The sequence below is a fragment of the Terrapene carolina genome, unplaced genomic scaffold (assembly GCF_002925995.2).
Source record: "Terrapene carolina triunguis isolate 2854851 unplaced genomic scaffold, T_m_triunguis-2.0 Scaffold112, whole genome shotgun sequence".
In the NCBI taxonomy this organism is placed as follows: Eukaryota; Metazoa; Chordata; order Testudines; family Emydidae; genus Terrapene; species Terrapene triunguis.
The window spans coordinates 17,132,041-17,145,968 of record NW_020664463.1 but is presented as its reverse complement, the minus strand read 5'-3'; the positions used below and the strand labels follow the sequence as shown (position 1 = coordinate 17,145,968).

At 47.3% G+C, this 13,928-nt stretch overlaps 2 protein-coding genes across 2 annotated transcripts in view; one reads left to right on the top strand and one right to left on the bottom strand.

Annotated features, from left to right (window-relative positions):
* KLHL42 (kelch like family member 42) overlaps nucleotides 1–7,300 on the bottom strand; it is a 16,662-nt gene extending 9,362 nt beyond the window's left edge. Inside the window, exon 1 of the mRNA XM_024198653.2 lies at nucleotides 6,453–7,300. Within this exon, the coding sequence (XP_024054421.1) occupies nucleotides 6,453–7,300 (848 nt within the window). The remainder of the gene's footprint in view (nucleotides 1–6,452) is intronic.
* A 356-nt stretch (nucleotides 7,301–7,656) lies between these two features.
* Nucleotides 7,657–13,928, top strand: part of MANSC4 (MANSC domain containing 4) — a 26,996-nt gene continuing 20,724 nt past the window's right edge. Inside the window, exon 1 of the mRNA XM_024198669.2 lies at nucleotides 7,657–7,713. The gene's annotated coding sequence lies outside the window, so the exon portion shown is untranslated. The remainder of the gene's footprint in view (nucleotides 7,714–13,928) is intronic.

The window sequence follows — 13,928 nt, the reverse complement described above, 5'->3', positions numbered from 1 at the left end:
TGACTTAACACTTGGTAAAGCAACCCACATCCTTTCATGTATTTATACCTGCTCCTGTATCTTTTACTTCATACATCTGATGAAGTGGGTTCTAGCCCCCGAAAGCTTATGCCCAAATACATTTGTTTAGAGACTAAGGTGCCACAAGGACTCCTCGGTTTTTTAAATGTTTTTCTGATACACAGTAGAACCTCATTTATCCGAGCCTCCGTTGTCCAGCTCTCTGTATTAACCGAACCACTAGCTGCCTGGGGCTGACAGGAACGGAGCTTGGGCAGTCAGCTGGCGACCCTCCTCCCCATCTTAAAATAAGAGATAGAAAGCTCTTTGCCAGTTCTCCTGATGATCTGATTTTTTGATTATCCGATCCGGCCCTGGTCCCGATTAGATCAGATAAAACGGGGTTCCACTGGAAATTTAAAACACATTCAAAAACTAACCACAAGAGGGGGAGGTTGTGCACACTGAATAAGTGACACTGATACTTTCAGTAAAATTTAATTCATATATGTTTTTATTGTTTCACAAAATATAAAAACTAAAAATTGTCTGAAAAAAGGCAAATTTCGTGTTTTTCTGTGGCAAATGGATTTCTAGGATCCCCGCTCATAACACTCAAACCAGTTCTATAAAGATGATGTTTCAGTACATCAGTGCTTGTTGAACAACTTAACCACAGAGGTAGTAAGTACTGTATGATCTAGTGGACAGGGCCCGGCCCTGGACGAGCTCTCAAGAGACCTGGGTTAAACTCAGCCACAAACTTCCTGCATGACACTTACCAAGCCCTTAATCTGCCCTGTGCATCAGTTCCCCATCTGTAAAATGGGGATAATACTGCTCTACCAGACACGGATTTTTATCTTCTCAACACTTATTACTGATTGTGAGGCACTTCGTTACTATGGTGATGAGACACAAATAGCTGGCTAGATCACGGCTATAAACTGGATTGGAATTACTAGTAAATAATCTTTAGGACCTGATTATAAAATCCAGGACATTTTTAAGGGCAGGGCAATCCTTTTATTAGTAGCCACTCAGCACAATGAATTACCTTACTCCTAAACTTACTTCTTTTGGCCATGAAGTATTTCAGTTCACTTGGGACCAAATGCAGGGCCCATCAAAAAGTCAATCAGAGTCAAACCACCAACTTCAATGGGTCCAGGAACCCTGCCTCAGCATATGCAACATTGATCCATGGAATATTATAGTACCAATTGATCCAAGCTCCCTTCAACAGAGGAACATGTGACTGCCCTTCCTTGGAAGCATGCTGAGCAAATGGCCTGTTTATTTGACTAAGACTCAACACACCACTCCTGAAGGGATTCTGCATTCACTGCACATGTGCAGAATTCATGCCCCCCCCCCCCCCCAGATTTCTTTGCTTCCCCGCAGAAAAATGACTTCTGACAGGAAAGTTCAGGGAAGCTGCAAGAGCAGTCATGCGCCCCTCCCGGGCAGCACCGAGAGAGAGAGAGAGACACTCTGTCCCTCTCGCTCGCAATTGCAGCATGCTCAGAGTGGAGGGGCAGGGCTTCAGGATGTTTCTGAGGAGGCAGGCATGGGGCAGGCTCTGTCCCCTGAGGCAGAGCAGACTGTAGCAGCCTGCCTGCTTAGTGAATTGTTCCTATTGTCTTTATGCTTTCCCCCAGGAATATAAAACAGGTGTACAATTTTAAGGCTCCTTCACATTGCCAGAGGGGTGTAAAGGACAGTATGGCCTTATAAACGTTTATGGTGCTTTCATGATTAGAATTGGTCTAAATGTTTGGACTGAAAAAATTTCCTATCAAAATGTGTCCATGAACTGTTTGCTACTGACATTTCTGGAGATGGTCAGTAGCCATTATAAATTGTGAGTTTGATTCCCCAACCCCCACTTTCTCTTCAGTTGCCTATGATGTAACACTGAGCATATGGCTGCATATATTTGTTGACTAATAACTAAAAATAAAGGGCCAAACTTAGCTATGTTACTATTAAGCAGGGCTTTGGAGCGGAGCCCGGAGCTGGAGCGCGGAGCAGCTCCGGAGCAGTGAAGCTGCAGGTTTTTGCCTGGAGCTGGAGCTGAGCCGGAGCACAGCTCCAAAGCCCTGCTATTAAGCAAGGGGGGTTGGGGATTTCCTGCAATGCTCCCCACTCCCATTCTCCATCCATTCTATAAATTACCGAAATAATTGAAACCAGAGTGATTATACTGTGTTATTTTGACAAATAAAATATGCAGAATTTTAAAAGATTGTGCAGAATTTTTAATTTTTTGGCACAGAATTCCCCCAGGAGTAACACACTGTAGGGACGCATAGCTCCCGAATCGTCAGCCCACGGGTGCGGCACACTGTGCCCGTGGCTACGAGGCCGGAGCGGCCTTCACCCCAGCGTCTGTGTTTGGGAAACTTATTGGCTGACCGGATTTTCACCCTCGCTGCTTGCTTTCACGTGCACAAGATATGGGTTTGTTATCTCATGTTGTTGTACACTGTACGCTCCTCCTATGCGCAACAATTCAACCACTTAGAAGTGTTGTAAACAGGGAAGTAGAAAGAATAAAAACCCCAGGAAAAATTCCCTGGGAGGCTTTTTGGCTACCACGACCTGGCGTTCTGTCTCCTTTCCTCTTTCGTCGCCACAACACACTAAAAATATAATGTACAATGAACCATGCTGTTATTGCAGCATCCCTCTGTGTAGCATAAATGCCATGAAGTTTTAGGACTGCTTTGGCTGAGGCAGTGTCTTCACCTTTGTTATACAGCCCTCCGTTTAGAGGTGGGACTGTTCAACTGCTATTCCATTCTGACGCATGCATACATCTTCAGACATGTGATTAAAAAGACAAGTGTACGGGGGATGTTGTAAAGTACACAAGACTTTAAAACCACAAGCCCAATCTACTCTATGCAGGCATTAAAGTCTCCAGGCATGTTTCGTAAAAACAGACCTTTGAAAGAGTCCCCTCGGCAAAAGTTCCCCCCGACTGTTTGGTCAGAGTGTTGCGTGGTCATTGGTTGCCACTATATACCCAAGAGGCAGAAGCATTTCTGTAGAATTGTCTCAGGTTGACGAGAATCCAGGATCTCAAGAGAAGAGAGACTACTGCAGGGATTATGATCTGCTGGATTACCCTTGTCTTCAATTCTCCACAGCTAGCGGCAAGGCATCCTCAGGGAAAGCCCCACATGTTGAGAGTCCTAAGATGTGGTCTTAGTTTGCATGGCAAACACATTGTATTTTCAGCAGGGCCCTTGCCAGATTTAAATGCAGAAGTTGGATGGTGCATGGTGAACGAGACAGGGCCCTCTGGAATAGGAAGAATGGTCTTGTGGTTAAGAACCTGATGAGACCTTGGAGATCTGGTATTTATTCCTGCTTCTGCCACTGATTTCTTTTGTAATCTTGATCAAGTCACTTAAATCTATGTACTCCAGTTCCACATTTGTAAAATAACTCCCCATTACTCACAGGGTTATTGTAAGGATAATGTCTCTGATGCTTCATTAAATTAATGCTTATAAAATGCTAAAATACTATGGCAATAAAGCCCATAAAAAACCCAAGCAAGCAAGCTACAAAGAGAGAAGAGTCAGGCTTTCAAAAGCTTGTTGGCTTGATTCATAACTAGGATGGGAGCTTCTGAGGCGGGACAGTGGATTCATTGTTGGTCCTTTTATGTTGTAATACCCGTACTTTCTTGTTTGTTTCATTGATATAAGATGTCCAAGTGTTTGGCCTTTGGCATCATAAAATATAAGCAATCAATCAATGCATTCAGATTAGAGTAGGACTGCTCCTGCAGAACTTGATAAGAGAATAGAGCTAAGATTTTTTTTTTTTTTTAAAAAGATGCCTAAAGTTAGATGCCTAAATCCATTCTTAGGCACCTAAATAAGTGGCCTAAAGTCACAGGGTGCTGGGCACTTTTGAAAGCAAGGCCACTTATTTAGGAGCCTAAAGATGGGTTTAGGACCCTAACTTTAAGCACCCTTTTAAAAAAATCTTGGCCTACATTTTTATCTAGTGTCATTTCTCTCATGGAGCACAAAAAAAAAAAAAAAAAAAAAAGAAAAATGAGGTTAATACAATATTAAGATATCACCATTTCTTTTAAAGTCTCAGGAAATGCATGCTTTAGCGTCTCTACGGCAATATTAACTCAGGCATGTGGCACATCCTTTATAGTTTGTGATATACATTAAACACGAGAGTAAATTACAGGTAAACTCTGACTATGCACATGACTCAGGGAACATCTGAAATTTTATCATAGTATCAATTTCACAAACTAATTTGGAATAACCCAAAATTTAGATAATAGGATTGTCAGGTTTACCTGTATTATCTTATACAACAAACAAGGAGAATGGGAAGAGAAAATACACTACATATATGCAACATGTCCAACTTGCTGCTGCTGCATGAACCTTTAATTTTGCATTTCCTGACTTTTTAAACATTTTAATTTGCACAGGCTTAATGTTTCTGCACTTAGGTGTTTTAAATAGGAAAAAGAAAAAGAAAAAAGAAAGAAAGATATAGCACCAATGCATGTTTCTCAGAGGCAAATTTGTTTCTTGTAAATACTTAGAAGACTAGGGATCAACTTCTCTCTAGGTCAAGAGGATAAAGGGTTAGTCTTGGGATTAGTTTCCTACTCAAAGAGGCAGAGGAAAGAGAAAAAGGGATGCCTGCAGGGCCTGATCCATGCAGCAGAGGTGGAATTAGGGGTGCTAACGCACCCCCTGGCTTGATGCACTTAAACACCAAATACATGGTTTCCATGATCAGCGCCCCCACTATAAAATTGTCCCAGCACCCCTGGAGCCACGTAAGTATGAATGTTATATCCAATAGCAATTTAAGGCCAATAAATACATTAAATCATTTCAGATACAATGAATTAAAAAAGGGTGGGGGGAGGGCAGCTGGTCAGGAGTGGGGCGGTACGGGTGAAAAAACACTAAAAGATATTGTTTTGAAAAGCACACACTTGTAGTGCAGCAGAAGCATGGGATGTAGTAAATCTCTCCTGTCATGCTCATCTTACAACTAAAGGTTCCAATCCTGCAACTTGATCAATGTAGGATCCATGCTCAAGTATTGACTTCAATAGGACACTGCATGGGTTGACCCTTATGCCTACGCAGAATTCCACTGAAGTCAAGTGTTCTGCACCTACACAGAAGTCTACTTGCAAAGATGAGAATGCAGAGTCAGGGCCTATTAAAATCTTCTAGTTTTCAAATACTCAATGAGGACTATTTACCTACCAAATTTTAGAGTTCAGCTGTTTTTGCTGTAAACTGTTTTTTTTTTTCTTTTTAAAGAATGTTGAGAATGTATGTATTCATTAAATATATTCCGTTTTATAATAAGAATTTTAAAAAAGAAAACCTAAACTTTCCCTTAGTTTTGTTTAGTCTTGCAGCTTTAACAACTTGTAAAATAGTGTAATTGCATAATTCTATTGGTGATTCTATGAAGCATGCACCAGCTGGAAAGACATACAAGCTGTGAAACATTTACACCTCTACCCCGATATAACGTGACCCGATATAACACGAATTCGGATATAACGCGGTAAAGCAGCGCTCCGGGGAGGCGGGGCTGCGCACTCCGGTGGATTAAAGCAAGTTCGATATAACGCGGTTTCACCTATAATGCGGTAAGATTTTTTGGCTCCCGAGGACAGCGTTATATCGAGGTAGAGGTGTACCTTTTTTCTAATTGTCATTAGCAATTACTTTATGAAAAATCAATAAAAAACGAATCACAAAAAATACTGAGTTACATGGGCCACTTCCACTGACAATTATAATACAATTATGGTCCACTTCATCAGCTTTTAAAAACAATATAAGAAGCAGGAAGAGGGGGTTGATGATAGAAGGAACCAATTTCAGCAAACATTTTCCTCAGGTATACTAAACGATACGCTCTCTGGGGCAGGGACTGTGGTTTTATAGCATGTGTGTACAGTGCCTAGCACAACGTCTAACTGCCGTGATACAAATAGTAATCTGTTTGGTGGATCTTGACTCAGACGTTCTGCACTCCATACATGCATGGCATTGATGCCAACAGGATTCTATGCGTATAAGAAGACTACATTACTGAGCCAAAATGTGCCATGCAGAGACTGGGAGGAGGCTTTTGTCTTCATTATTTTACCAAGAATTTCTGTTTTAAACAAAGACAGATATTTAAAGACTACAAAGCCTACTGGACCCTAGAGGCCTGGTTCATCACCCCCCTCCTCCTTGGATACTATCATAACACCAGCAAAAAGGAAGAGAAGGGGAGAGTCAAGCACTGCTTATGCTGATGGAGTTGACTCCACCAGGAGCAGGGCAGTGGTGAATCAGGCCCTGCATCTTGTGTAGGTATTGACACTAGACCCAGACTCAATAGGATATTTCTTGTTAATTCACCATGTGGGGGTTTACCTTTTTTGGTTCATTGACGCCATCTGACTCCATTCATTTATGCAGGGGTTATAACAGTGGGCAGCCGATATCTCTTGACTGGTGATCCTATAGCCCCCGATGACAAACAGGTAGTTGTCCAGCATCGCCGACCCGTAGCCTCTGACATTCATGAGATCCAGGGGCAGGTTGTTGGCCAAGGGCAGCCACCTCTGGGCCACCTCATCGTACCTCAGCATGGACCAAGGGGCTTCCTCCTGCAGGTGGCGGCGCGGGGCCAGGCCCAGAGAGGAGGCACCCATGAAGTCTCCAATAGCCAGGAGGGTGGCAGTGCCCTTCATCCGCCTCTCCATCAGCTGCTGCCGGAGGGCGCTGGGCAGGAGGAGGTGGGGACGGGCCTCAGGTCTCCGCAGCACCTGATGGTAATGGGCAGCCATGAAGTCCAGGCAGGCATCCTGCAGGTCCTGGAGGCCATAGACCTGGGCTAGGCGGTGCAGCTCCAGGCAGTTGCCCAGCCTCACCTGGGAGAGGAGCAGGCGCAGCAGGGGGGTGACCTGCAGGTAGGAGGCGGCCTCGATCAGCTCCTCCAGCAGAGGGGGCTCCTGCTCCCCGCCCTCCTCCTGCTCCAGCCGGGCCAGGCACGAGGTGTTGATGAAGTCCAGCACCAACTCCAGCCCCAGGGCGCTGAGCCCCCCGCGCAGCTGCTGCTCCTCCTGCCCCTGCCCTGCCTCCCGCATGCCGGAGCGGAAGAGGGCGCTCTGCTCGATCAGCTTCCTCTTGCAGACCGGGTAGCACCTGTCCCCCAGCCGGATCCGCACCACCTCCTCCCCGCCCGCCCCAGCCTCCCCCGGCGGCTCCGCGCGGGACATGGCCCGCTCCGGCCCCGGGCTCCACCTCCGGCTCCTTCCTTGCCCGCTGCCGGGTTGGGAGGGGAGCGCACGCCGGGAGACGCAGCCGCTGCAAGGGCGGGAGGACGTGCCAGCGCCCGGGCCGGGGGATGGTTCCTCCGGCGGCGGCCTCAGCCCCCGTCCCGGCGGCGTCCTGCAGCGCGCAGGCCTAAAAAGGCAACATTGGAGCGCGCAGCCCGGGCCCCGCTCAGCCGGTTGGGAACCAGCGTCTCTAGGCACCAGCTGCCGCAGCCTCCCGGCCGGGGAGGGGTTTAAAACGCTCTCCATTTTGTGCGCCTGGCTGGAGCACCCCCACCCCCAGCCTCTCCAGCACAGGCCGCAGGGGGCCAAGGTCAGCCCTGAGCTGCCTTCCCCTGGCAGTGCCCATCCCGGGTGTAAGGAACTCAGCAGCACAGAGTGGGTCTGAGAGGCCTTTAAACCTGCCTTAAAAGCAATTTAAAATGAGGGAGTTTCTGGTCTAACACCCTCTGCTCTTTCTCGCTGTGAAAAGGGGACCTGGCTGCTCTGACGTTATATGGCTCCTATAAAAACTGAGCTGATGGAAGGGGAAGGGTGGACTTGTAGTTAAGGCACCATACTGCCATTTGGGCCAGCTGGCTGTCATTCATAGCAGTGCCCCAGCCTTCCTGTTTCATCCCAGGGATACTAGCAGCCCATTTCTCCCAAGGCCGCCCGGGGGGGGCAGCAAGTGGGGCAATTTGCCCCGGGCCCCGCAGGGGCCCCACGAGAGTTTTTCGGGACCCCTGGAGCGGGGTCCTTCACTTGCTCTGGGGGCCCCGGAAAACTCTCGCGGGGCCTGGCCCCCTGGAGCTTCTTCCGCTCTGGGTCTTTGGCTGCAATTTGGCGGCGGGGGGGGTCCTTCCGCTCTGGGACCCGCCGCCGAAGTGCCCCGAAGACCCGCAGCAGGGGGTCCTTCCACCCTGGGACCCGCTGCCGAAATGCCAGGTCTTTGGCAGCCCCCGCCACCGAAGACCCCAGGCCCCCTGAATCCTCTGGGTGGCCCTGATTTCTCCCACTCTGCGGCTGTCTTGGCTATATTGATTGTAAGCTCTTTGGGGCAGGGACTGTCTCTTAGCTGTGTTGTTTGTGTGGTGCCTAGGACAGTGGGGCTCTGATCTTGGTTGAGGCTGTGACAGCATCCACCCCTTACACCTTGCGGGGGAGGGGGCAAACTACGGCCTGGTGACCACATCCGGCCCGTCAGATGTTTTAATCCGGCCCTCAAGCTCCCGCTGGGGAGTGGAGTCCGGGGCTTGCCCCACTCCGTGCCATGGCTCCGCACAGCTCCCAGAAGCAGTGGCATGTCCCCCCTCCAGCTCCTATGTGTAGGGGGAGCCAGGGGCTCTGCACCCTGCCCCTGCCCCAAGCGCCGCCCCCGCAGCTCCTATTGGCCAGGAACAGCAGCCAATGGGAGCTGCAGGGGCAGCGCCTATGGAAGGGGAAGTGTGCAGAGCCCCCTGGCTGCCCCTACGCGTAAGAGCTGGAAGAGAGAAATGCCGCTGCTTTAGGGAGCTGCTTGAGGTAAGTGCTGCCCGGAGCCTGCACCCCAACCCCCTGCCCTAGCCCTGATCCCCCCCCTCCTGCCCTCTGAGACCCTTGGTCCCAGCCCAGAGCACCCTCCTGCACCCACAGCCCCACCCCAGAGCCCACAGCCCCAGCTGGAGCCCTAACCTCCACTTCGCACCCCAATCCCCTGCCCCAGTCCAGAGCCTCTTCCCACACCCTGAACTCCTAATTTCTGGCCCCATCCCAGAGCCCTCACCCCCTCCTGCACCCCAATCTCCAATTTCATGAGCATTCATGGCCCGCCATACAATTTCCATACCTGGATGTGGCCCTTGGGCCAAAAGGTTTGCCCACAGCCTTGCCTTATACACTATTGTAATAATCTTTGTATAAGGTATGCCTGGTAAGGTATCATTTGAAAACTCATAATTTGCTGATGTATGATATTATGAACACATTTTCCAAATCATACTGCACCGCCCAGGCAAAAATCTGTCCTAAACAAAGGAATGTGTGCTTGCCTTAATTTGTGTTCAAGCGGTAAACAGAGTCATTAAGCAGGAAGGGAAAACAAAAGAAGCTCAAACAGGTAAAAGAACCCAGCAGGGAACATCCTTCTACACAGACTCTTTTTCTTATCGGTCCCAACTGGAAAAGTTTTTTCAAGAGAGGCACTGAAACTATAGAAGGATAGAGCAAACACCCCAAGACACCTTCTCTCTCTCTCCCTGTCTGGCGTCACACTTAAGAATACAAAGGAAAACAGTCATTGGGCTTGGCGGGGGGAAGGGGTCCTGACCTGAAGAGTTTGGTGAGCAATCTTGCGAAAGCCAGGGTGTGACTGGCAGGCTGCAGTTACACAAACAATCTGGGAGTTCTAGCATGCTGGTGGCTGGTTGTGAGTAGTTCAGGTGGAGGTTACAACAGCAAGGCACTGCAAGGCAACCCAGGTTACAGGGCAGGGGTGACACAGCTCCCTCCCCTTCCCCCCCACTGGTCTGGATTATACCCTGGTATGTCATAGGGATGCATAGGCAATACTTAGGGCCCTACTAAATTCATAGTCCATTTTGGTCAATTTCACGGGCATAGGATTTTAAAAAATGTAAATTTCATGATTTCAGCTATTTCAATCTGAAATTTCATGGTGTTTGTAATTGTAAGGGTCCTGACCCAAAAAAGAGACGTGGGGGGTCGCAAGGTTATTTGGGGGGAGTTGTAGTACTGCTACCCTTACTTGTGTGCTGCTGCTGGCAGTGGCGCTGCCTTCAGAGCTGAGCAGCTGGAGAGCAGCGGCTGCTGTCCTGGGAGCCCAGCTCTGAAGGCACCTTCATCACACCTTTACCTTCATCACACTATCCATCGCTGTGCTGTGGGACACTTACCTTGAAGGATCCTGACATCTCCAATGCCATGCCTGTCCTGGGAGTGTGAGTATGTGTTTGTGACGACCCCCCCCCCTTCTTTTGAGCTTAGCTATCACTATAATAAACGTGCTGCTTTCTGCCAAACTCTGGTGGGTCATTAGTCCTCCCTAAGCTTACTAGCCTATCCAATTTTGGGTAACAGAACACACACAGATACAGCTGGGAGCAACTTACATGTTGGAGGCTGTTTGTGAGCAGTCCAAGACTGGAGGCTACAGTAGCAAAGCAGTGTAAAGTGCACCTCAAATTAGAGGGCAGAAGTCACGCAGCTACTCATCAGTCTAGATTATAACCCATATGTCACAATTTCACAGGCTTCAAAAGATGCTTTGGGGCATGTTGATATTTCCCAAGCCTGGATTACAGGGTGTTGGATTGCCCCAAGAAATTTGGGATGATCACAGAAATATTTAGAGGTAACAGAGAGTCCTGTGGCACCTTTAAGACTAACAGATGTATTGGAGCATAAGCTTTGTGGGTGAATACCCACTTCGTCAGACGCATGTATTCACCCACGAAAGCTTATGCTCCAATACATCTGTTAGTCTTAAAGGTGCCACAGGACTCTCTGTTGCTTTTTACAGATCCAGACTAGCACGGCTACCCCTCTGATATTTAGAGGTAGTAACCCTGCTTGATGTGCAGGAGGCATATCTGTATTTAGAATGGACAGCCATTTATTAGCTACATATTTTCTATTTTCCCACTTTGTAATATATGGAGATATACCTATCTCATAGAACTGGAAGGGATCCAGGAAGGGCAGCAAGTCCAGCCCCCTGCCTTCACTAGCAGGGCCAAATACTGATTTTGCCCCAGATCCCTAAATGGCCCCCTCAAGGATTGAACTCACAACCCTGGGTTTAGCAGGCCAATGCTCAAACCACTGAACTATCCCTCCCCAAAGTTTTGTCCCTTCCAAAAACTTTCCTAGACCAATGTATTGCAATAGAATTAAAGGCATGCTCCTATTTTTCCTCCCCAAATGTCTCATTAGTCAGTCAGTATCCATCATGCCTTAGCTGTTCCCCAGGTTTTTCAGCTCAGCCTCCACAGTTCTTCACCATGTTGTTTTCGAATGACTTTGTTTTTGCTTGCCTTCAGGTGTCCATCTTACTGCTATTCTGGTGATGGAATCAGTTTCCATCTGAAGCACATTGCCAATCCATCTCCAGCGCCTCCTGGTAATCATAGAATCATAGAATATCAGGATTGGAAGGGACCTCAGGAGGTCATCTACTCCAACCCCCTACTCAAAGCAGGACCAATTCCCAACTAAATCATCCCAGCCAGGGCTTTGTCAAACCTGACCTTAAAATAGGGTGACCAGACAGCAAATGTGAAAAATCGGGACAGGAGGTGGGGGGTAATAGGAGCCTATATAAGAAAAAGACCCAAAAACCAGGACTGTCCCTATAAAATCGGGACATCTGGTCACCCTACCTTAAAAACCTCTAAGGAAGGAGATTCCACCACCTCCCTAGGTAACCCATTCCAGTGCTTCACCACCTTCCTAGTGAAAAAGTTTTTCCTAATATCCAACCTAAACCTCCCCCACTGCAACTTGAGACCATTACTCCCTGTTCTGTCATCTGCTACCACTGAGAACAGTCTAGATCCATCCTCTTTGGAACCCCCTTTCAGGTAGTTGAAAGCAGCTATCAAATCCCCCCTCATTCTTCTCTTCTGCAGACTAAACAATCCCAGTTCCCTCAGCCTCTCCTCATAAGTCATGTGCTCCAGCCCCCTAATCATTTTTGTTGCCCTCCGCTGGACTCTTTCCAATTTTTCCACATCCTTCTTGTAGTGTGGGGTCCAAAACTGGACACAGTACTCCAGATGAGGCTTCACCAATGTCGAATAGCGGGGAATGATCACGTCCCTCGATCTGCTGGCAATGCCCCTACTTATACAGCCCAAAATGCCGTTAGCCTTCTTGGCAACAAGGGCACACTGTTGTCTCATATCCAGCTTCTCGTCCACTGTAACCCCTAGGTCCTTTTCTGCAGAACTGCTTCCTAGCCATTCGGTCCCTAGTCTGTAACAGTGAATGGGATTCTTCCGTCCTAAGTGCAGGACTCTGCACTTGTCCTTGTTGAACCTCATCAGGTTTCTTTTGGCCCAATCCTCTAATGATGGTGCTCATAACTTCTTGGCTGCACTGTGTGAATAGGTCTTGGTTTGATATTGTTCTGGGCCAAAAGATACGGAGAATTTTTCTGAGGCAGGTAGTATGAAATGAATAAAATTTGGACATGTCATACTTTGTCATTCCCCGGCATTCTGCACTATAAAGTAGTGTTGGAAGTACGCAGCTCTGATAGATCCTGAGTTTGGTTTTGGTGTTGTATTTTGATGATTTCCAGACTATATTTAAGTTCCTGAAGGTGTTCCTGGCTTTATTGAATCTGTTCCGGATGTCCTGGTTTGTTCCACCGTCCTGGCTGTTGGTGCTGCCCACGTATGGGAATGTCTCATTAGTAGCATTTATGTATTGTCAGATAATCTGCAAAGTGGCTTTTTGCTCCAGCCATATACCATGGTGGCTGTGATATTAGCAGCAAAGTGCACAGCGAGACTTACCAGAGACCAGGAACTGGTGAGCTGTGACTTCAGGGAACCCGACAAAGCAAAACAACCCCAAAGTCTATTTAAAATCTCTTGAGCACTGAATGCCCCACAGTTCCCACCTACTCTTGCTAGTTGAGCCATCAGTTAAAAAACAAACAAATGAAAAACAGGTCACATTCACTGCTGCAAGGAAGGATGGTTCTTGTTTGGTTTGTTATTGCCTTAAAAAAAACCCACAGACAAACAATCCAATGTTGTAAATTATCCCAGGGTTTCAATAGAACATAGTAGCAGAGGTGCTTGTTTGTCTCCATCTTATAATATCAGCCATTGTCCTTGCTCAATGCTACAAGTGAGCAGGATCTAGCTGCAAGAATAGACAGACTAAAATCACACATTTAGAATAAAAGTCACAAGATTTTGCTTGGAATAGAAAATACATTGTGAGGTCAGCAATATCCTCTCCTCTTTTCCTCTTCTAATACTCCAACAGACTTACAGATTTAAATCACCTATAGCAAATGCTCAAAATCTGAACATAAAGTTTAAACACAAAAATTTATAGTAGCATTTGCATTTTGATTGTTTTGTGTTCTGTTGCACCAGAAGGCACTTTACCAGGTGGAGTGGGAGGGAATCTCCAACATGTGCTTTCACTTTGATTTTGCTTACATGGGGTTCTAAAATTGCTAACGTTTCTCCCACCACCTTTCCTTTCCTTTCCTTTCCCATGCTAGCTCTGTTTACATAGAGAAAATTTCTGTGTACTTAACAGGTTTACAAGAGTCAGTTTTCAAAGCCATATTGGGTAAACCAATTGTGTCAGTTCTGCTGGTGAGGGAAAACTCCCCGCCGCCGTCCCAGGCTCTCTCGAGTAATTGAATAGTCATGCCCCATACACAATGGCAACAAAACATTAGCCTAAACCATTTCAGAACATGGCAAATTACAATGTGGAGGGTCTTGCAACAGTGCTAGCTAATTACTAACCCTCCCAAACTCCGCTTGAAGTCAATGGGAGCTGCAGGTGCTCAGCACTTCAGAGAAATCATGCCCCAAGGAAATGGGGGCTCACTGGTGTGACT